The 26,093-nt window shown below is 36.0% G+C and overlaps 1 protein-coding gene across 1 annotated transcript; it reads left to right on the top strand.

The window, feature by feature from the left end:
• Window positions 1-1,655: 1,655 nt before the first annotated feature.
• LOC126381461 (carbohydrate sulfotransferase 4-like) lies at window positions 1,656-19,879 on the top strand. The gene is made up of 5 exons (XM_050030950.1): window positions 1,656-2,895; window positions 3,968-4,147; window positions 6,442-6,658; window positions 7,567-7,709; window positions 12,341-19,879. Exons 1-4 carry the CDS (start codon window positions 2,174-2,176, stop codon window positions 7,675-7,677), a joined length of 1,230 nt encoding a protein of 409 aa, XP_049886907.1. The 5' UTR covers window positions 1,656-2,173; the 3' UTR covers window positions 7,678-7,709; window positions 12,341-19,879.
• Window positions 19,880-26,093: the final 6,214 nt, after the last annotated feature.

Below are 26,093 nucleotides of genomic sequence, written 5' to 3'. Positions count from 1 at the left end.
CCACTAGGGATCACAAAGTGATTCTTGTGATATTTACCCATTAGGATTCGAACATTTCGAACTCAGGACAACGGGGTCCTAAGCTCAACGCTCAACCACTGGACTGGACCATGGAAGCCGGCAGTGGCGGCCCTAGCAAAATTTTTCGATTAGTTAACGGCCACAGAGATTTACCTATTTCAAGGGCACCCGGCATGAGTTTCAATGTGGCCGCAATCTAACCCGATGAACTTAGTTTGCGGCCAGGGTCCTTTCGGAGTAGCGAATCTGGTGAGTTGAGAATCTGGTGAGTTGAGAATCTGGTGAGTTGCGAATCTAGTGAATTGAGAATCTGGTAAACTGCTATGAAAGGGCCACTTTTAAGTGTACTTCTGGTGAGTAGCGAATCTGGTTAGTTGAGAATCTGGTGAGTTGCGAATCTGGTGAATTGAGAATCTGGTAAACTGCTCCGAAAAGTCTTACTATTCTTATTTGATTTTGGCGCCCCCCTGTTTCGGCGCCCTAGGGCCGCCACTGGAAGCTGGTAAATAGGTAATCCATTAAAAAATAACCTTTAATTAATGAGAACCCATGATAGACTTGTTCGGAAACTTACGTCATCGTAGTGTGATGGGTTCGAATCCCGGGGAATACAGACCATAATGATGCTATGTTTGTGTTAATAAGTAACCTTTAAAAGTTGATTTGTTAGCGAAAAATTAATCGTGTCGGATATCAATGTGAATGGCGTCACCACAACATACTGAAATTACGCGATTCTTGACAAGTCAGGGTTTTGTGACGGCCTTCGCAGACAAAATGTGTAGATAGGTATAACTAGTAGTAATTTTGTTTTAAGTGCTCGTCATAATTTATGTGCCATGTTCTCAAAAGTTTATTTTAATATTTTAATGTGAGTAGGTACCTACTTAATTGGTTTAAAACAATTGCTACTTAGGTTAAGTACGTCATATTTTATTCGTGATTATATCAGTTCGTATGCATACTTTTTAATAACGGATTTATAATAATAAAACTCTTCATTAAATCAAACTAGGTACAATTTAAACTGTTAACAGCCAACCCTGCACTAGGGATGACCCTGTATCGCAGTCTTATGAATTTGTCTTAAATAATATATAGATAGGTACCTACCTAAATATATAAAAATAATCTTGATTTATCTGTAATACCTGGTAAAAACGTCTAATTTTATAAAATATCTACAAGATTACAGAAAATCCTCCATATCTGTATATCATAGATAGGTATCTATTTATACATTAATCTAAACCAAAATAGCTAATACACTGGCTTTCAGGTACACTACACATAGGTACACACTAGATTCTTCGTCACAAAGACCAAGTACTTGGTCTTTGCTTCGTCACGCGACTCTCCCCATAGGCACGTAGGTACAAACGAAGAATTTGAATAAGAGGATATCGTGACTACCTAGTCGTCGCCTTCGTCACAACATCAATTATTTTATTACAGTAAACTACCATTTCTAAACTGAATTTAAATAAATGCTGTCGAAAATAAATTGTAAGTAGGTAGGTATGCGCTGCCTAGGTAGTCTACCTAATATTTTTTTGTGTGTGAGGTACCTACCTAGATAAGATAAAGGGAAACATCGACCGCGGCCAAAATGTTCACACAAATACCTACGCTTGTTGATCAAGCAAGACAATTTTGCTCTTTGCTCCTCTGTGCACAATAATACATAGCGTACGTATGCTACGATGCGTGTGCGTGAGTAAGTTCAGTGCGCGGCAAAGTTATTTATTTACAACATTCGTGCCAAGCCATATTACAACTACTGTTTCAGTGAGTTAGACGTGTTCGTCTATGTTAATAACGTTTTGTTTCTAACTATTAAAGAGTTTTAAAAGTATTAAGTATATTGACACGTGCAGTTTTAAAAAAATACAAAGGCTTCATGGTTCATGACCTTGGTCACAGGTTGTCTACCAAAAAAAGACATTTTGACAGTTGATAGTACTTGATACGTCATTCGGGTAAAATGGCGTTGAAGGTGCAATGCGGTGTTTTCGCGGAAACACGATGATTGAAATGCACCCAAAAACTTACAAAAAATGATAGTGAGTGTGTCTTGGTAGTGCTCGTTATAAATATTTTACCTTTATCCCATCAATTTCTCGGCTGTCGATTTTTTTATGTGAATTTCGTGATGTTGCGGCGTATAAATTTTTATTCAATATGTTTCGCATTCGGTGTCAGTGTTCTCCTAATTCTTGCTGGAAGTCGATATACAGACAACGTAAGTTATCGTCCGTCCACGGAAAATAGAAGAAATACAAGGAATTTTCTTAAAGTGGAAGATGAAGAGGACATGTATCAGTCTGTTCCAACGAACGTCTACGATGGCTCGCCAAATATCGAGAAAATATTAGAGAAGACTCGAGCTAAAATCAAACAAGCTTTCGTGAAATACAACTTTAGTTACTCGGGTGTCCACAAGTTAGAAGACTTGCTTATGGAAGCAGGTGGGCAGCCATTGAGGAGCATAATAATCTCTACATGGAGATCTGGCACCACTTTTCTTGGAGAGGTGTTGGATGCAATGCCTGGTAACTTCTACCATTATGAACCCCTTCTAAAATACGAAATTATTCAAATAAGAGGGCCTCCACTTGCTGATCAGGCCTTGAGCACTATCAAGAGCATGCTCAGGTGTAACTATGATAACTTGCAAGACTATTTTCAATATGGAAAGACTCATTTGTACCAATTCAGCCATAACACTCGACTATGGGACCACTGTAAATATAACAAAGAGCTGTGTTTTGATGCTAACTTCACAGAAAGGTTTTGTAAGCTGTTCCCCTTCCAGAGTATGAAAGTTGTGAGGCTCAGGTTACGGCTCGTTGAAGAATTGTTGGAGGACAAAGAGTAAGTTCAGTTTTTTTACAACAGTTTTTGTACCATGTATAAATTCCAACGTTTGCCTCTAACCCAATAAAATAAAAGCTTATCAGAACACTAAAAAGTTATGACGATAAGCTACCATTTGTGGGTTGCATAAATTATTTAAGTTTGAATACACTCACTCACTGCATAAAGGCTACAGTATAACATGATCCTTGATGTATGTCCAATTTTTGTGAACAGCACATTTTATAACACCTAGATATTATTGGCATGTTGTCTGCAGAAAGGGCTTCATCGGCAATGCTTTCAGTTGTGTTGTTTATCACAAGGCCCTACTGGTCAAATTACTTAAAACAATATTCTTTAATGGGATATATTAAATATTGACCTTAACACAATATTTCTTTTTTTTTCAAAGTCAGCCAATTCATGTAATTACATAATGCTTCCTCTTTGGTCAAGGTAAATTTAACTAACTTCTATGAATTGCATGTTACTAAACACTCTAATGTTTCAAGCATGGTGTCTGTGTTGTATTCACAAATTGATAATTATCTAGGTACATTAAAATAAAATCCATCATCAATTTAAGAGCCACACTCTTGTTGGTGTAGCATTTTCCATTCCAATCCATCAAAGGCCAATTCCTTGACTTCTCTATAAGACATGATGTTAACCTTTTCTTTAATCTGTTCCATGTAAGCTCTTCTTGGTCTTTATAATTAATAAATTGCAAATTTATAAGTATACAATTTAAAATAAAATAAATAACATTATTTGCAAAAATGTTTTAACTTTGAATGGTACTTAAATTTAAACAATAGAAGCTGAATTAACAATAAAGTTATTGCAAATAATGTTATTTACTTTTATATAAATTGTATACTTATAAATTTGCAATTACTCCTAAAAGAATAGACAGAGCATTTTGACTTTGCACATTGTGGAAAACACTTTATTATGGCATATCCTTTATAATAAGTAACATTTTCTTTCTTGCCTGAACCAAAGCAGGAGCAAAACAAGAAATAGAGCATCAATAAGAAAGATTGAAAACAAATATTCAAATATCCAATTACCGTTTCCTTTTCAGACTAAAAGCAAAGATAATTTTGCTTATCCGTGATCCTCGGGGAGTGCTGCAGTCACGGCAACACCGGGACTTTTGTCAGCCGTCACCAGACTGTTGGGAGCCTCAACTCCTTTGTGCGGATATGATCAGTGACTATGTGGCTGCAGCACGGTTGCTCAAACAGTTTCCTAATAAACTTATGTAAGTAGATAGATAGATAAAATACTTTATTAACTAAAAACACACACTACATACAAAATAAATATTTAAAAACACGGCGAATTATATATCGAGGGTTTCAACCAATAGCTGTACGATGTTTATCCACTTGTATTGATTTATTAAAATTTTACATAAGGACAGAAAACTTGATAGCATGTGTATAAATAACTTCCTAATTTTACTACGGATAATTAAACTGTTTAAGTACCTATAGTGAATCAGGTATTTCCTACTAACAATAGAATCAATCCATTCATGACTTTGGTACGGAAACTTATTAAAAATAATATTTTATCAATTCTCTTAGTATATTTTTAAAATAGACTGTTTTTTTTAGGAATGTTGAACAATTAGTTTGGGATTACATTTATGTCAAGGGTATTTTTTTCTGTAAAGGAATCCCTCTTATTTTGCTACAGTTTATAATGTCCTGCCAGTTGATTTACATAGTTGCTGGTGACCCAATTATGCGTGAATGAGGATGTCCTAATTCATTACTGAAAACTGTACCAACACATATCCAAAACTATTTTACCGTATGTTTTGCTACGCTCTTGTGAGGCGTGGGGACTTAGTTCATCTTGCGATGGATACTCTGACTACCCCAATTGGGATATAGGCGTGAGCTTGTGTTCTTTTTTGTTTTGTTACGAGTTTAATCCATGGACATTTTGGACCCTTTTGTACCGATCGATATACGAGTTTGTTTTTCGCTCGTGAAAAATAATCGCTAGAGTTCTTTTTATCTTTGAATCGTTTTTAATGAAGAAGATTTATTTCCTCACCGTTTTGCGGTTAACCACTCAAAGTTGTTTTCATCAACAATGAACACAAACAAACCACTATGATTTACTATTGCTTAGCGTGTATAATACGAACGACGCAAAATAAATTATAAAATGGTATTCCATAAGCAAAATGAAATTCAACCTAATGACCAATATCGATAGAAAGTTCTTACGTATCTTTACGCGATAGTCAAGATAAATTGTAGACAAATAAATACTTACAGAAAATCGGTTAAATAAATCAGGGGATGTCTGCTTGCGGCGCTTGACGGGAAATAAACCCTTACCACTTTACAAATAAATAATAAACCAGGGATGAACATGGATTTAAGTATTTGACAGACAAGCAAAATTGAATCCAATTACCATACAATTCGACTGAACTTAGCTTGGCTGTCAAATACTTAAACCCACGTTCATCCCCGGTTTATTTTTTATTTGTAAAGTGAGACATCATTAAACACGAATAAAGATCTTTATTATTAAATCCACAAAGTCCTCAATGACGTGATGCTACGATGTTTAAAACTGGCAGTTTCGTGTTGTAAAACTTTTATAAGAACTCAAGGTCCGCTGACGAATATGCGTTATCATTTCCTGATTACAGAACCCCAAGCGTGATTAGAATAATGTTGTCTGTTGCTATGTATTCTCATTGAGAAGGAAAACCTTCAAAACACATTTTTGTAAGTGTGCCTGAGTTTTGAAGCCGTGGAAAGGTTAATTAATAATCATCAAGCAAAAGCAGCCTATGTGAGTGTCTCTACTTGTTACGGGGTTTTATACGACGCTTAGGTTTTGTTTAGTAGATCCGAGCGATCAAAGATATTGTGAATAGCGTATACATATATATATGTATACATTAAGTCAGCGAGGCAGCGCTAGGCCTCCACATAACCAGATATAATGCATCTATGTCGCGCTGCAATCAGAAATCAGAATCATTTATTCAATGTAATTATCATGGATAAACTTGTTGAAGGTCAATGTAACATTTTTGAATTTACGTCATTTCGCAACGTGTTATGTATGGCTGAGGAGAAGAAATGACAAGAAACTGCAACAGCAACATCTTTTAAATGAATGAGGGTACATTACAACTTATTTAATAACTAAAGGAACACATTCAACTGCCAAACTGCGCGATGGTCACCATATTTTATCATGCCGTTTTTAGATCTTTGATAACTGCTGGTTGATAAAGTTTTGTTGATCGAAATGAAAGGCCAACAGAAAACTACACTTCGTAAACATCGATTTTAATGTATAAGGGGGGTTAAAATGGCCACATCGAAGCAATTCATCTAAGAAAGCAATATTGCAATTTGACATTTGTTTGCATTGCGCACTTACTTTTATATGCGCAAATGTCAAATTGCAATATTGCTTTCTTAGATGAATTCCTTAGATGTGGCCATTTTAATCCCCCAGGTCTGAAAATAAAAATCTTCAGCCTTTGCTTTATATAATGACGTTTGGTTCCAGGGTGCTGCGTTACGAAGAGCTGGCTCTCCAGCCGAACAGGACCACTCACGACCTGCTCAAGTTCCTAGGGCTAGGCCCGATGCCCTCAATCAACGAGTTCCTCCACACCCACACCAATACCTACGTGGATGGCGTCAGCTCCACCTTCAGGATCTCCCGCGCCGTGCCTTTTAGATGGAGAGAAGTCCTTGATTTCCATTTTGTAGAGAATATACAGGTGGGTTCTACTTTTATCTATTAAGCTTGCGGCCAGGACCGGCGCAGTCGGGTGAACTTCAGAGCACTGGAAGTCTATTATAGTATATTGAAAACTACAAATATCCAGGTTACATTAGTAAGTTCCAACCGGATATTTGTAAAAAGAGATTACTTTTTGTTTGTTTTTGCAAGAATGAACCTACAATATGAATTATTTCAATGAGGCTAAAGGCGGGCCGCACTATTGTAGAACATGTTGCAATGACAATCTGACTTATTATTGACCCGCCGCATTACAAAACAAGCTTGTTTTTTTAAAACGGCTAGCCATACCTGAATAAACTTTTTTATTATTATTATTATTATAATGTAATATGGCGGATTATACGCTTCTGCTTATCAAAACGCTTGTTTTGATTGTGGTCGAGATCACGTGTTTTCTTGATTGTACATATCGGCCGGCACGAGGCCGCGAGAATATTTTTGTTATTGTAATATTTTATGGTTATTACTCTTACAAAGTTTATATATCTACCCAAGTAACTACGAGATTTGGTTTGCCGTTTTATATATAATACTACTTTCCGGGATTCTGAATCGCGAGCTGGGAAGGCGAGACAAACAGCCGTGTTCCGATTCCCCGGCTCCGTGTGCAACACGCAATAGCATATAATACCGGTTGTACGGTCACGAGCATTAATATGTATACACTTTGGTACCATGTCACATTAACTTTTTTGACAAATTGCACTGTAAGTCTCACTAAATGTCAAATATGTTAGTGCGACAGAGTCAGTAGGTACATTATATTGCACATGACTGTATGCATCTTAGTCGCAGTCAACTTGGGGTGTTATTTTTTGCTCCACTCCACCTATTCATAGCCATTACAATAAAAGTAAGTCAATGATGTATTTTATTTCGCAGTCTGCCTGCAGAGAAGCTATGGCACTATGGGGCTACCAACCAGCACATAACGCGACACACATGACCAGCAAACACTTCACTGTTCTCCAAAATTACACTATCGAGGTGTGACTTCGCAATGTCTGCAAAGGATGTTTTTATTGGTAAATATATCTACTAGTTCTTCTTTCGTTAACCTCGTAAGGCCGAGATTTCCAGACACAATAGTTAAACAATGGGGTTTGGATTTAAAAAGAACATTCGGTCTTACGACTTTAAGTTGCTAATGCCTCACCAACCCAGCAGGGCTAAAATGCGCAACGTGATAAAATTATCGATCGATTCAATAAATTTCGTCGAAATCGATAAGTTGGTTGCGTGTCACGTGATTTTGTCGTACTTTGACAGAACGACATGACTGATTTGGGTTCACATATTAGCACCAATCAACAAAACGACATAATTATATCGTCAGATTCGATAAAATGACCGTGTCAAAATTTTATCACGTTGCGCATGTTAGCCCTACTAGTGAGTGGGTTATTATTGAGCCGCCAAAGGCCCCTAAAAAGCTTCATGTAGCCACTATGTGTTAGAATAATAAGCGTATATTCCCTTTTCTTCGTTATTGAGATCAAAACAACAGATAACCAGCCAAGGTCACAAAATATCGCCACATTTTAATACATTTCGGTCTTATCACTGATACATAAGCTATCTATGATAAGATTCTCAGCGGAATAAACGTTTTTTTAATTTTATTATTCATCATCATCATCAGCCTATTAACGTCCCCACTGCTGGGGCACAGGCCTTCCCTATGGATGGGGAGATCGGGCCTTAAACCATCACGCGGGCCCAGTGCGGATTGATGGTTATTAACGACTGCTAATGCAGCTGGGACCAACAGCTTAACGTGCCTTCCTAAGCACGGAGGAGCTCGAGATGAAAACTTTTTTTTTGTGGTCTCCCATCCTATGACCGGCCTTTGCGAAAGTTGCTTAACTTCAACAATCGCAGACCGAGCGCGTTTACCGCTGCGCCACCGAGCTCCTCGATGAGGACGTCCTAGATTTTATTGTTATAATAAATTTATTGTTTTTAACACAGTATAACTTTTAGAATCCTTTACTTTGGGGAAGAGAACGACACCGGTGGAAACGGACAGCGCGGATAGCGAGGTCTTTCATGTGACAAATTAGTGATGTTCCAGTTCAACCGATAACGCTTCATGATACTCTAGTATGTTTTATGAATAATATCTAGTACATATGAGATTAAAAGCCACATGTAGGCTCGACCGTCTGCAGAATCTTTGTATTAGGTTTATCACATCGGCCTGCGTAACTGTGACCATGTTTTCAACTACCACTCTCAACTCAATGACTGCTTATTGGCCATTGGCAGGACTGTCATAATCATTGCCAGTCCTGATCTACGATAGGCAAGGTACACAGACAGCCGGATGCAGTTTTGTTATTATTACCTAATATTTTAAAAAATATTAAAATACAATAATACAACACCATAACAACATCATTAAAATTTTGTATCTTTTGTAGTGAAATCAAATTATCTTATAACATACATAGCCTATGTACGTCCCACTGCTGGGCACAAGACTCCCCTCAATCAACTGCAGGGGGTATGGAGCATACTCCACCACGCTGCTACACTGCGGGTTGGTGGAGGTTTTTGGGCTAGTAGCCCGGTATCAACGGCTTAACGTGCCTTCCGAAGCACGGAAAAAAACGTGGCAAAGTAAACTCAAAAGTAAAAATCGAAATCGAATCGTAGTTAAGTAAATATCGGGAGTCTCATATCCCCATTTAAACGCGGTAAGAACCCGTTTTTATGTGTTTTAATTAAAGTAAACTTGTTTTCTAACATACGTAACTTATTTCAATAAGCACTAGTGGGGATTCCTGCAGACGCCATCTAATTTTATTTTAGGTTATACCTGTCATTTTCTTATCCGTTGAAAAAGAAAGGGACGGGTAATCGACAGGCATAAAATTTATGGAATACACGTCAATTTTAAGCAGAAATCTAAAACAACCGTATAAAACTTTACATCGGCCAATAACCCGACAGAGTTAAGTAGACAGCACGTCAAACGGATTACATACCAGCGAGATGCCTATTTTATTCGCCCGGGTTATTCATTCGTTTTAAAATTAACTTGTTGACAATCATCCGTCCCTTTCCATTTCGGCGGTTAAGAAAATGACGGGTATAACTTATAATAAAATTAGCAGGTGTCTGCAGGAATCGGGGCCAATGATACACTAACACCCTGTATATAATTATATTCCTTATAAAGGGCAAGGAAAATTTTATACACATACCTTAACTCGAACTCGTATTTCCTAACATAGTAGACAGCCACAAGTAATCAGAAGACTTCTTGCAGTCACATTTGATACTTGACTTTAGAAAGTCCTAATTTTGATTAAAGTAACATTATAGTGACAGATGATCAGCCCATCACGTTTGGCCATGTACTTTACAGAAAAAAAACCCTGGGTTTTATGGATCTAGCGAAATATTTAATAAAAATTCTGATTCTAACCGAAATGAAATCTCGTTTGCCGATAGTTGGTTTGACTAAAGAGATGGTTGGTCCGCTAACTGGTAGTGGCTGTAGCTGGGAGTGGTACAATAAAACATTAAAGAAAACAATAAAATAATATTTTTATTTTAAAACCTAATATACTAAATTCTGCAACTAATATAGAACACAAAATGAAAATGTTTCTTAAGAAATAGTTTTTCCAACGACTTAATAAATTCAACAAACGAAAGAGTGCCAGTCGAGGTACAGAAAAGGGTCGTCGGTAACTGGTGGTAAACGTAAATACTATAGGTTCTATAGGTTCATATACCTACCAACGTAAAATGAAATTGCCTGGTAGCGTCTCGAATAGAATAGCTGCTCGTCTAAGGAAAGGACAATGTAGAACGGTTTATCAACAAATAGGGGCACCGCGTATGGGGAAGGCTCTGAGGCCGCACTCTTTACAGCGACCCGTGGTGGTCGCACGGAGAGTGGGGTGATCTCCTTCGTGTAGGCCCCGACCAGGCACCCCCTAAAATGGTGGAAACCGCACCAGGTCTTTGTTCGGTATTCCTCATAGGACAACTCTGTCTTCGTGTGATGCCACTTCAAATTTTGTTCACTCATAGTTTATGCGATTGGGTACGGCTTATAATAATGATAATTATTCGCTTCTGTTAAAACCGGACCTGACAAATTTTCAGGTTAGGTAAGCGGACCCTGTGAAAAACGGGATAATGCTTGGGGGATGGTGACTTGAATATGAATTCTAAGTCAAATATTAAACTCACGGACTTGGAGGGGGAGGGCTGTTACATCTAAATTGGCAATCCAAAAGCGTAATTCTGTTATAAACAATAATATTACAAGCTTGTTGATTGGATAAGCCTTTTACGCTATAAAAAAATGTGGATTCTGGTTAGCAAACCGTTGATATAACCGCGATGAGACACCTATTAGTTCCTTTAACTTACAAACAAATACTTTGTTTTACACGAAATACAATACGCAAAACATTTGGAATATTTGAAAGAAGCTTTTGAAACTTGAAAGAAGCCGCGACAATGGTTCCTTGCTTCCTATTGGTTGGCGCACAGGCAGACCGGGCGGTTTCATTCCAAGCGATACGCAGCTAAACGGTGTCTTCGTCCAATAAATCTTCCTGTTTGCAGCGATGCAAGTGCGGCTTACTTACCGCGGAAATTAAATTTGTGTGGAACGCGCACCTAGACGCGCCGCAGCAGCGCACGCGCATAAGTCATCACATTTTGCGGCAAAATGCGAGTCGTGCGGCGCGAATAGGTACGCAATGTTGCATAAGATTTCATAAAAAGATATATAAAATGCGATGACTTCGGAGCGAGCGGCTCCTGCGGGCGCGTCTAGGTACGCTTTCTTCCCTTGCTGTCTTTTTTTTTTTACAAGCGCGATGGATACCCTACCCTTGCACGGAAACGCAGTGTACCTACGTACATAACAATGGTTTTGAAATAATGTTGAATAACAATAAATTTTACTACGCAGTAAAAAAGAATGTTTATAAAACATAAGCAATGTTCTGATTGCCACGACGTAAAATCTGGTACGGCTAGTAACAATATTTCTTTAAAGCAATAAAAAACGTAAAAATAAGTACAAAACACGCACCGGCGCAAATTCGTTAATAACATTAACAAACCCTTTGTCGTGCCTTTGTGTGTTCATTGCGGACGAACACCCAAACGGACAATTTTTTTAAAATGTATAGTAATGTGATACTGCTTAGGCCGGGTTTCCACTGACGCGGAGATGGGCGGAGAAGAGCGGAAATGTGCGGATTTGTCCAATCACAGTGTTCGAGAGAGCGAAAAACGAAGACGCTCTGTCACTCTCTTCCTCACGGTGATTGGTCGATTCTTGCACATCTCGGCACAGCCCCGCGTCAATGGAAACGCAGCCTTATTTGAAGGCCCAAATATATTTTATTAAATATCTTCAATGTAAAGAAATACAGTTTTATAAAAAATTATATTTAGAAATCTATGGACTTTTATTATAGTATAGATAGAAGAAGATAGATAGATTAATCCACATACAAATTGCAGACGTATTAATAGCGCTCATTGCAGTTTTCTGGTTATAGCGATATGCCTGTTAGGACAAGCAATTGAACACTTTCTATGTTTTTTTATTCCAACTCTGACCACGTTAGAAGCACCAAATTATAATTATAATAATTGTACGTTATTTGTGTTTCAGATGCATTCCGCCCTCACGACTATTAAGAAAAATGCTACGTATACATACCTACGTGGGTAGGTAATATATTATATAAGGTGAATGTCTTGTTGACAGTATTAAATTGAAACACATCGGACAAAGGTAATATGTATTTTTTTTATTTGTAGTTAGATATGTCGTGACCAGAATAAGTTATTAGTGCAACAAAAACTGTGCCTTGTATTAGGTTTTTTAGGTGCAATAAACACATTTCCTTGCTGCTAAAATACAAAAGCAAATTGTTGTGAACTTCCATCAGGGTACTGTTAGATGTTCAATCTTATCAATCTTAATATTTAAATTGAAATAAAACCTTGAAAACTTCTGTGTAACTGGAAGTCTTTCGGATTGAACGTGTAACATGCCATGTTATAGGTATAGTTGTTATGTTATAAAGATATGGACTTCAGGTATTTTTCTTCCTATAATGTTAATAGTAATAGTTTTCCTTTTCTGGTCCGACTTAGAGTTTTTGTTATTTTTGATATAATTTGATTGTAACATGCTTAATTATATCGATAGCTTACTTCAGTATTTATTTTAGAGGATAGAATATTTTTTTACTTTTTTATTTGTATTAAACATAATAATCTTAGCTATCGTGTATATAATGATATGCACATGGAATTGTTTGAAAGTTGTTCCAATAATTTATTTAATGATTTGATAAGACTGCATTTTCCAGTGAACTGTCTGATTCTTCCAAATAATTACTCATTAGGGACGTTGTTTTGTTTCGCAGTGATTCTATAATCTTTTTTTTGCATGAAATCACTAAAATTTTACTGGCTAATTAACTCCTTATACTTTGGCTGTGGTTATCACAACTTGACACAATAATATAACCAAGACTCCTAACCAAATAATAATTTACCTGTTAAGGAATAAATTGTCCTACAAATACAATTAAGCAAATAAAAGAGATTGACGAGTCATTGCGAAGTAAAATAACATAAATAACTCTTACTAAAATTAGCGCTTTAACATTTTCAACGATCACGATATGAACACATCGTTACAGTGAGGCGAGGTTGTGTGAGCACCATGGGTGTTACTATATCAAACGTAAAAGATGGACCATTAGGCGATAGAGCTTGAAATTGCTTGAATGGTAAACATTATGAAACATTCAAGCTGTTTCCATCTCTTCCTTTTAACGCGTTTTTATTGTTAAGCTTAGCAACTTAATGTTTTAGCACTCACGGAATTGAAAAAATGTTAATGCTTCCAAGTTTTATTTAGAGTTTTTACGTAATTGACAACAATGCGCTAGCATAGATATGACTTAAAGTCAAGTCATGAGACGTTCATTAAAATGTACAAGCTTGTTTCAATGGTAAGGTAGATGACGGGACCACTTTTGTGGAGGATGTTCGCTAAACATAGTTTGTAGTCTGAAGTTCTCTTCCGCTTAACCTGTGTCATTCATTCACTGCACATTTTTTTTGGTGATTATGTGGTCGTGCAAACGTTCATTTTGATCCATTCCACATTACTCGCCAATTACTGACTTCTAATCTAATAATCGAAAAAGTCACTGGTGAATCATAACCTTAAAATGACATACATAGTCTAAAAAAAGGTGTTTAAAATATGAACAGTTTTTTATTAAACGAATGGGGCTGCAAATATACTTAGCTATTGAAATGGGCTTGTATTGATTCGGCTTATAATAGCAATATTAAGTAAAAGCCTTACTATGGAGTAGTTTAGTGATATATTGGGACGAAATGAGATAGTAATAGACCGCTTATTGGTCTATTGGAGTTAGTATGGAGCACTTCCATAGTAAAGGTACGGACATTGATGGTAGCTTTTGCTTAGAGATTGCTTAATTTAATTTTAGTTACGATCCAAGTCCCAGAGATGGCTCGATTGTTCCTTTTGCGGACACGTATTCGTATCTCAAATAATCTAGTCTATGGTTATGGACTTTGTATGAATGCAACAAAGTTAGAACTGCTAAGCGTCAGATTTACCTGAACCGTTTCTATTGGCACGTCAAAAGTAGATTTTGCTAATGTTACTGTAGTGTTTCAGTACCATGTCAAACTGCGCAGTTCTGTCTGATACGTGTACACAGTATCCTTTTTATAATGGTTTAAAGCCTTCCAACATTGTAAGCTACATATAACAGCCATTTGGATGAACAAAAAACGAATCTACTACCAACAATTGACAAACTGCGCAGTTCTGTCAGATACGTGTGTACAATATCACCTTTTTACGAAGTTTTATAGCCTCGTTTCCACTAGAAGTCTGGCAAAGTTGTACGATATCGCCCGGTGACTCCAGGGACAAATGTCGCCTAGTGGAGACGATGCTTCAATCAGCTGTGAGTCGCTCTTGCACCACTAGGGACGTTATCTAACATCTCTGGGACGTAAAGTTACTCGAAACACCAAAACAAACACCACATACTAGTAGTTATCAAGTGTATCCTTACTGTAATGAACATAATGTAATGTCAAACGATATAATATAAACGTATACACAATTTTGAAAGGAAATAATGTTAGAAGGTGAATATAATCTCCGTCCATGAGATATAATACGAACCTCGATGTAATATTTGAAACCAGTTGCGAATATGTATAAAACTCTGGTGAGTTCCTAACATATTATGCAACGGTTAAACGTTGGAAACCCCTTACCTTACCTATACAAAGTACTTACTACCAAAACTTGTGTTTGGTTTCGAAAATACGTGCATTTGACTAGTCATTCGCTTTTAGACTTTGATTGGACACGTTTAAAGGCTGTGCACGGTTTGTCTGAAAAAAAAATCAAATGTCAAATTATTGTGCTCGAGTATCATATCATAATTTATTGTTTTGAAGACGCCTATATGCGTATACGTCAGAGTAGTCGCTATGCATATCGTGTGACGCGAAAGGTGAGGTTTTGTGGTACAAAAGTGTCACGAAACCATAGTGTTAGTTACTGTATAATTCTAACCCTGTACAGAAAGTAGACTACCTATTTATTTTTTCATTCTGTTACTACAGAAAACAGAAGAAGCATACACTGACTGGATAACCAACAGTCAAGGCAAGGGACTAAATGAGATATAAATATTAGAATATAGTTTTATAGAAGTATAACAATTAATTGTTTTTCCACTGTGTTACTGTGTCTCTGAGTTACTGAGTCGCACTTGAATGTCAATTGCAAAAAGAAAAATCAATTATAAAGAGGGTCAATTGAACCTAACCTTAAGTGAAATTTTACTAACACAGTTGGCGCGACCATTATAGTCGGCGGTACGGCTCACCTATCACGCTGGCTAACAGAAAGCTCGGTGAAGCATGGGTGTGTACCCATCATCTTTCGATGGATGTACTTCTGACTAGCTCAATTGAGAATATACTCGTGAGCTTATGTGATATGTTATGTTATGTGTTGTCAATTATTGAATCGATCTTTCGCGGCACACTGTACGCATTAGGGTAAAAAACCTAATAATAAATTGTAACGAATGGAACTAACAATGTAGTGAGAATTCATTAAGTGCACTTGATTGTAAGGTAGTCATTAGTATAATATTCATAATTTGATTTAAATAGCGTTGAATGTATTCATTTTACGATCCTTCCATTTCGACTTGGTTGATATACTAACGTAAACTTAATTGTAATTTACTCTCTCAAATTCCTAAGACTCGACGCTTCATATTTAGTTCATAATTATTACTTACTTCGGCTAAAGTTAGGAACAGGCATAAGCCTCGAAAGCTGTTATATTAAGTCCTATATACAGAGTGTTAGTGACATCGTAACGAGTATTCGTTGTGGATGTCACTTACACCCCACACAAGTACATACGGTAGCCATACAAGTAGGTATGGGTGTTAGTGACACCGTAACGAATACTGAGGGGGATGGTTCAGACCATGATTCTGAGTTGATATCAAGTGGAATTTTCAGTCTGAATATTCCTGAAAATGTTTGTGTTTTTTTTTATTATTTTCAATTGCATACTTTTGCGACGGAAAATTCCACTTGATATCATCTCAGAATCATGGCCTCAATCATCCCTCAAAGTTTTCGTTACGATGTCACTAACAACCTGTATATTTACGCACTGAATAGTACAACATAGAGTCAATGCTATGAGAACAACATTGAGCTAACGAAATTAACGTCAAAATTATACACCTAAATTATTTAAACCTAGTGCTGTAAATTATGTTAAACATTTTTTTATAGTAATAAGTGTGTTATTTTATATTCGAAAGTTTAATTGAGTTTTTATAGTTTAATATGCTTTATTTTGGACTTTTGTTTATTTTTTTTATTTCTATCTATTTGTTTATATTGTTTATGTAATATGGCTGAGATTTTCCCTACAATATGCTGCTTGCATTCCTCGATATAAGGACCTAATACGTATAAGATATTCAAAACGAACAATGAGATTGAAATAGGGATTCATTTAAAAATCTTCTCTTTATACTCTTATAGTTATAGTAAATTGTAACGGATTGAGATGTTTGTGTGAAGTCGTAGAAATGTTTGTGCGACTGCATACAAGCACCTTTTAAACTTGCTTAAATGTACGTACACCTAAAGTACATTGCAATATTAGTATCTTAAAATGTAAACAAAACCTACATAAAACAATCTTATTACGAACCTCATTCCTTGATTTCAAATTAAATTTTACTGATGGTAGTTCTAGTTTACATTTAAAGACATTTATATTTAAATGTGCTGTAAAGTCAATAAAGCCATCAATTACTAAATAAGAAACATGCTTCCTGATAGATCTGACAATATAATATATTCAGTTATATGCCTTAAAGAAATACTGGTAGTGATATAAGTAAGTTTATTATTGACTTGCAAGTTAGTGAGTATTATACATACATACAATTTATTTGTAACATTCAGGTGGCTGGCTGGACCCAGCGTAGATTTTTTATCATATCATTAGCATATCATAAGTATATTATAATGTAAGTATTCACGAACATAAGTTGCTTGGGCATCGAAATTATTGAGCTTTGCGTGCTTATGTAATCTTTAGAGTGGATAATACCTCAAATGTTATATTAAATTTAATATAGCTTACCATATACAGACCAGAAAAAGCTGAAATGATCTTTACGGATATTGCGTACAAGTGACGAGGAATAATAAAGGAAAATACTACAAAATATAGATGGACAAGGATGTTTGTCGCGTGACTATAATCGGAACTAACGCCGCATCCTATGAAATGTAATTTTTGGCAGTTGTTATAAATGGATTGTTCATCTTGCGATGGGTGCATCTTTGACTACCCCAATTGAGATATAGTCGTGTGCTTATGTTGTATTATATATCCAGATGGTGTACTGCATACCGGCGCCGTCCTGTCAATGCACGCACAAAACATCCTTGCTAATGTCAAAAATAAAAACTATGCAGAAATAATTGTTATTGTATAATGCAGACGGCATTTGAGGTATTATTAACTCCAAAAAAGTATTTTTTATTTTATTGTTGTATGTGATGTAGTTATTTACGGATTATTATAAATCCGACGTTTTGGTGTAATCTGTTTTCAAGTAAAGTAATTTTTTTATATGTTTTATTTCAATTTAGTGATGGTATGTAATAATAGTGCATAATATAAATAGTGATCGTCAACGAACAATAACATTTTAATAATTTAACGTTAACATTGTTGTTATACATTACTGGGGGGTTAAAATAACCACATCGAAGTAATTCATACCAAGAAAACAATATTGCAATATGACATTTGCGCATATAAAAGTAAGTGCGCAATGCAAACAAATATCAAATAGCAATATTGGTTTCTTAGATGAATTACTTCGATGTGGCCATTTTAACCACTCCGATGAACAAAATGGGTTAGAAACATGACATGTATAAACTTATATAAAGTAATTGATTGGTACGAAGGAGTAACTTATTATATTAGATTCAGTATATTAGTGAGTTATTCCTACTATTACTACCATGAATTCTTGCCAGTAGGAATATTGTGTATATTTTTTCTACCTGTTATACTAGTAGTAAAAATAGGAAATGCATTTCTCATCTTTACGACCGTTACTAATAAAGTGTTATACAATGTGCACTTGATATTATAAACTCATTTTGACAATAATGCCATATGGTTAAATGCTGCCGCTTCCGACTCGTTTAATTTGTCAAAAATCAGGTTTAAATGAAGGACCCTGGGGTACGTTCCTCAAAATTAATATAGATGGCGCTGTACAGTTTTTTCTTCGTTTAACCCTCTAATTTACAGGAAAACAGTCATATGCATCTTTCATCTGCGTTTTTAGATATTTATTTATATACACATACAGCAATACATATTAAACTTTTACAGACAGCATTATAAATAGAAAGAAAGATAATATGCTTGCCAATTACATGCGTACACAGCATTCACCGTAAATGAAAACAAACTATATTAATACTAAACTATATATACTTATATATTAACACATTTTTTATGAACATTTTAACAAAATATAAATGTAAGTACTGTTTAACGCTTATAGCGACAACCAAAGTGATTTAGCACTTTAGGCCTCAAACTGGATGACAGCGGCAGCGGCGCGGCGGCGGCGGCGGTTCGGGGAGCGGCGCGTTCAAATGCTAAGATTTATATTGAAGTGTTCTCGATGGCAGCGGCGCGGCGAGCGGGGTACGAGCGGTGCGCTCTAGGCGAGCGGTGTCTCTGCGTTTGCAAATTCGCCTTTTGTTTCCTTTGTTCATTACAGGGATTCAGATCTTCTTTTGCCCATAATAAATCGTACGAAACAAAAGAACTACAATCGAAAATGCGTTGTCGCCGTTTCGACATCGCGTTCATTTGAGACACAACTCTATACCGCCGCAACACCGCGCGATTTGGCCGCTGGCATCGAGAACAGAACAGCGGCCACCGCGCCGCTCCCCGCGCCGCTATCGCCGCCGCGCCGCTGCCGCTGTCATCCAGTTTGAGCCCTTACTTTTGTAGCATCGAGGAGAATCATTAAAAATATCGATGTCTGGCAATTTGTCATTAACTTCGTTGAACGTCGCACACATCTTGGCAGTAGGATAGTGTAGGCCCAGATTAGTACGGTAACGTAGATATAAATGCTGACCCTTTTTATTACACCTAGGCACAATTACATCTTCCACACATTATTCTGATCAAAATAAAGAGGATCAATATAATTATGTAGCAACATAATTCTATAGATAAATTATGATCAAAATATCAAGCAACACGTTTAAACTGAACAGCGCCATCTATATTGTTATTGGTAAACGTAGCCTGGAAGTTCCTCATTGAAAAGAAGAAATAAAATGTGATCATTAGGAAAAAGTATCAATTATTGAGTTTATATTTACCATTCGCACTCACTACAGCACTGACTCAGATATTGGACGTCAATTTAGCCCCAACTGGGCACCCTCAGGCCTGTTGTCTTAAACGTTGTACCGGGTGAGAGCCTTCAGCGCTCCCCATTTGTCCGGCCAAATAGTTATGCCATCTGCGGTAAATCTACAATAAGTCACGTCAAAAAAAGGACGTCAATTTAGAGTTCATTATGTTCATGCCTAAAAATAACTGTTAGAAATGATGAAAAAAATACACAGTATTGCTACCAACGGTAAGACTTAAAAAATATTATTAGTATACTTACGAGTAGAAATTTGTGGTAGTTATAGTGGGAATAACTCATATTAGTTCGATTATACAGGGGTATACGCAACGATAGATATTCTTGAATAAAAGACGGAATATTCCAAAAATGTACACATCTCTTTTAAGCTGTCTGATAATACATAAGTACTTATATAGTCCTGGCAAACGCAAATGACACGTAATCTTAGGTTGTGTGTCATTTAGAACGCAAGTCTATTCATATAAGTAATCTAAATGAGAGAGATACCTACGGTTAATGTTCTGATTGAATAGAAAAGCACATATTTTAATCCAAAAGATTGAATGCAGCACACGTAATGACACGCGTCCCGTCATAAACTGAACAGAATAGATGTGAAGCACGATTGCATGAACTTTTGTAAAATCTTAATTTGAATCATGTATGAGTAACATCTTGCTTGATGGGTGTAAATAGAAAGTATACACGAACGCCCGTGGGTTTAAAAACGCCACATTGAAGCAATTCATCTTAAAAAAAAAGAATAATTATTGCTGTTTGACATTCGCAGACATTGCGCACTTACTTTTATATGCGCAAATGTCAAATTTATATATTGTTTTTTAGATAAATTAGTTTTATGTAATGCTAATAAAATTTAGTCTCGTTTTTGGGCCAGCTCCGCAAACGAGCCACACGAAAATTAATTACTTATTACTGTATAGAATAGCAAATAAATAAAAGGAAATATAAATTGCTCAAAACTTATTTATCATAGTTAAACGCAATTCCAAGAAAATATATAAAAAATGCCTTATTAGCACATTTCAATGAACAAGAGTGCCTCATTAAAATTAAGCTAATCATATGTATTATACTACCTACATTATATATATTCCTATATAAATTATTTATCTTTACAATTTTGTAAATAACATTGGCGGCCTAAATTGTTCTAAACGATCTTTAAAAGATTTTACGACAAAAATAAAACGCGTAGATCAGGGGGTCTAAAAGGCTACATTTAAGCAATTTATCTAAAAAAAGCAAAAGCAATTTGACTTTTGAACATAAGATAATATACTTTATTGAGCACAAAGAACACAAGGCGCAGAAAATTATAAGTGCGCAATGTCAACAGCACAGCACTACATTCCTATATCTATGTTTTGATACAATTTTGGTAAGTTTAATGTGGCGGAATATAATATATTAATATTTTTTTTAACTATATACTTCAGAAAACACAAGGAGATGCTAAGTAAACATGTAAGTAGTCTATAAAGCCAACTCGGTTGTCTTGCAGCTGAAAGAAATACTTCAGGGACTTCCACTAATGCTCAGTAAAATATTCGTTTTTAGTTTACCTTATTTAATCAAGAATATCTGTGGTTGCGTCCAATCACAAGCGTGATGATTATAGTGCGATAGCAACATTTCTAAGCAATAATTATTAAAATAATGCATAAATTGGCCCATTAAGAATGAAGTGGTAGAAATTAAGGGTAGCCTTATTAGACTAAGAGTTACGAATGGAAGAATAAGTATGTTGAAGTTTTATTCAGTAGATGACTATAGCACGGCCGGCGTTAATATTGCAAACATTGTACAATGTACATAATTATCTTTTTTATTTGAAGTTAATAAAGTTACAATAAATGAAAAATGTTTTTTTGATTTGACACCCCTTATAATCTAAGTTATTGTATTCAAATAAACAATTATACTTTATCATATAGGGAATGACTTCGCTTGCAAGGTGTCGTTTTACTTACAGAATCATGCTGACGCCAATGAGTTATTATACTGAAGTAGTTTGTTTATATATCATAATATTAAACATGTGTAAACACAGCACAAATGGCAGGTTATTGTACTAATTCTAGGTACCTAATAATAAGTTTCGAAACAATTTAAATAACTACGTTATTGCAGAAATAAAACTCATAATTATAAAGAATCTTGAACAAAAAAAAAATATAGAATTTATTTAGGTAACCCGAAAAACTTTAAGTATTATCATGACTAATTTAAGAGCCACGCTTTTGTCCATTCATTCTCCATTCTTGTCTATCAAAGGCCAATTCACTTCCTTATAAGACGCGATGTTCACCTTTAATCTGTTCCATGTAAGCTCTTCTTTGTCTTCCCCTTCCTCTCTTTCCTTGTAGCCTTGCTTCTATGGTGTTTTAATAAATTCGTCGTGTCTTATTAAGTGTCCAATCATCTTGCCTCTTCTGTCCTCAATAACTCTCAATATTTGCCTCTTTTCTCTTACTCTTACTAGCACTTCCTCATTAGTAACTCTTTCAGTCCAACTTATTGTTTCCATCCTCCAAGACCACATTTCAAAGGCCTAGGAAGGAAGTATTATATTTAGACTTAAATAGGATACATAGACAGTCTACGTAATCTTACGCCTGCGACTTCAATGGGGTGGACAGCCCCACAAGTATCTAATCTCGAAATACGACACGGATCATTATCCATTAATACCCACTTATAGTTACGTATAGTGACACTTAATTCTATTAACATATTATATTCAAAGAATATTCCTGATTTCCAGGATTTGTGCCCGGTTAATGGCAATAGGCTCGCCCCCTATTATATGAGACGTAAACATAGGTGCGAGGTGCGGGGGGGTCAAAATCAACCAAGACTGGTTCACCCTGGTCGCAAACTGATTTCATCGGGTTAGATTGCGGCCACATAAAACTCATACCGGTTGGCCATAAACAACATTTTTAAAAGATTTATATAGGTAATTTTCGGGGCTGAGGTGTGCCACTTTGAAGTCTTGCACCACCTAAATATTTTGATAGGGCCGCCACTGTGGCAGGCGAGGAGTGGGTGTACAGTCATGAGCAGTCTTATGTACCCACTTTAGAACCCTGTCGCACTATAATATTTGACATTTAATGAGACTTACGGTTTCATTTGCCAAAAAAGTTAATGAGACATGGTTTCAAAGTGTATACATATTGATACTCGTGACCGTACCCTTCTACCTATCCAATAATTCAAAGAAACAATCTCTTATCTTTATTAGTGTATCTGTTAACAACCGGATTTCAATATATCCTGACGAAGAGCGCAAACACAGTGACGATGACCAGACAAACAGTCATCGTCATTAAGGACATGTTGAACATATCCCTCATTATCCAAGAGTAGTCCGGGGCAGAGTTCGATAGATACGGCTCCATGTTTGATGTTCTGGAGATCTGAAAATAACATTCAAAATTAAAATTAATTAATAAAATTCAAATATACTTGTATACAATTTGTTTTTATACAAAAAAAATACAATATAAACAATTTGCACAATAAAGGAGACTGGTTACGGCCCATACAAAATTAACACAGGCCCGGCGCGAATGATTTTCGTAAAATTAAGCCACTGACAATGCCGTAAGCGTGGCCAATTATTGGTCAGCAAAAATTTAGTATCGATCGCCATCGACTCGCAAAGAAGAAGAGGTGTACTTAAATCTAAAAAGTCTGCATCGCTGAAATATTTGGCCGGGCCTGGGGCAGAAATGACCAGTCTCCTTTGCACGATACTGTGGTATTTACTGCCCTCGACTAACTTTTTATTATTTGTTAAATATCATCACCCCGTTAGCATTATCCCGTTTTTCACAGGGTCGGCTTACCTAACCTGAAGATTTGACAAGTCCGGTTTTTTACAGAAGCGGCCTGTCTGACCTTCCAACCCGCGAAGGGAAAACCAGCCCAACACAGGTTAGGTCACATACCTCCGAAAATGCATTTCTCGGGCATATGGATATCCTCACGATGGTTTCCAAACAAAAAAAAATTAAAGAAAAATTGTTAAATATATTTTTTATTTCTCTTCAAGCTCGTATTGTGCGGAACGGAGGGTTTTCTATACGAAGTATTATTGTCATAGTATTATTGATTATTTACGGTAACAGACAGACTCAACGCACACTGGGGGTTTATTTATTGGGGTTTATATGGCCCCAACTCCAAAGAAGACACCTGGCTGCACCAATACGATATAATATATATGATATTTACCGTTAGACTAGGCAGAAACTACGCAATTTCACTTACTACGATCCAGACAAACCACCTTCCCTTCCTCTAAAAGTATTCGCTTCCTCTATAAATAAGTACCGTTCACGCTACGACATCACTAGGTAACTATTGACTGGGAAAATTAAGCTTAATAAAAGCTCGACCAATAGTTGTCGATAAGATAAAACAATCAATTGAAACATATCGATAAGTTATATCCAATAGAACAGGGTCCCTAAGTAGGTATATTTTATTGGTTTTAAAGGTTCATATCCGTTGCGATATTTTATACCTATTGTTATAATTCTGATCGCATTTTTCCTGGTATGTGAATACCGTCTTACGCACCCATTCCAATACGCCCCCGTCCAGCACGCTCCCACAGCACTCCCTTGGAGTTTTCTATCGTGTGAGTTGGAGTACCAACCTCATCAACCAGGTATCAGGGTTACTATAGAGCCGCCTAAGGCCCCTGACATGGCTCATGTAACAACTAACTACTTACTTACTTACATCAGTAAGTGGTAACCAGGACTAACGGCTTAACGTGCCGTCCGAAGCACGGATCATCTTACTTTCGGACAATTTGGTGATCAGCCAATAATGTCCTAACTAAACTAGGGATCACAAAGTATTTTTTGTGATATGTCCCCACTGGGAATCGCACCCGGGACCTCCGGATCGTGAGCCCAACGCTCAACCACTGGACCACAGAGGTCGTTAAGAGTTGGAGTGATAGAGATATTTGCTAGACTTGATAGTTACCTACTAACCTACTATTTTCTTATTTTAGTTATTGAATAAAGAGTAATAACTTCGACGTATTTTTGTTTATTATTATTACTATTGTATCTCCTTACTGTCTGAACTAATTACTATTATTATCTATATGTTATGTATTTATACAGACACTTATGCGATAATTATATTTGTTCATATACATCTGTATAATATTTAAGTTAATTTGGTTATACATATGTTATTTACGTATATGTACCTAACACACTAAACATCGATTTATTATTCGTTGTGTCCCACATTAAGGTCGTCCCAAAATATAATTTTAATGAGTTTATTGTCGCTTCGTCCTATTTTATATTACTTCTCCGGCCCATACTTTTTTTATTTCCCAAAGCTTAATATTTGCTTTGGCCAAACTTACCATTTTGTACAATCAGCAAATAAATAAGTTATTAAAACAATAAACCGAAATTAAATGAAAATTTATTGTCATAAATGTGGTAGGTATATCGATGGAAGTGATGCATTTAGTCATGTTGTGACATACAATAATAATTACATAAGGTACTGACTAATAAAGACTTCAGAATCTGTCTCATAAGAAGTAAGAAAAAATCATCACTTTAAGAGCCACGCTATTATCGGCCCAGCAATTTCCATTCTTGTCTATCAAAAGCCAACTCTTTCACTCCTTTATTAAGACACAACGTTCGTCTTCTTTTTAATCTGTTCCGTTAAAGCTCTTTTTGGTCTTCCCATTCCTCTCTTTCCTTGTAGCTTTCCTTCTACTATTTATTTAATATATTCATCGTGTCTTATTATTAAGTGTTCAACTGTTCAATCTTCTTGCCTCTTCTGTTCTCATTAATACTCAATATTTGCCTCTTTTCCCTCACTCTTACGAGTAATAGCACTCACCTACTAGAAATAATATAAGGTTTAATAAATATGGTTTAATACTTTTTTAGTTTAAACTCGAGTAGTATTTTTTAATTTATTATATTGATTGTAACTTAGAAAGTTGTGATTTGGGATGGAGCACAATGATATGGGACAAACTAGGATTTTTTGGTATGTGGGACAAAAGTTCTGGACGAACGAAGAATAAATCTTAACACCATATGGAATGCGATATTCGTGGCTCACAGCATGGTCCACAGAATACCAGAATCGTGGCTCACGCCGCGGCTTCTGCTGAGTGCAAGGTCCTATTATTAGGGTCGTCCATACATATAATATTCCGATAACTACCTATTATTAATAAAAATAAAATAGCACTGTAGGTACACACATTTATTGGCATTATATTTATATCTATTTCAA

The sequence above is a fragment of the Pectinophora gossypiella genome, chromosome 3 (genome assembly GCF_024362695.1).
Source record: "Pectinophora gossypiella chromosome 3, ilPecGoss1.1, whole genome shotgun sequence".
Taxonomy (NCBI): Eukaryota; Metazoa; Arthropoda; class Insecta; order Lepidoptera; family Gelechiidae; genus Pectinophora; species Pectinophora gossypiella.
Note: the sequence above shows the minus strand (reverse complement) of the source record. Positions and strands in the feature narration are given on the sequence as shown.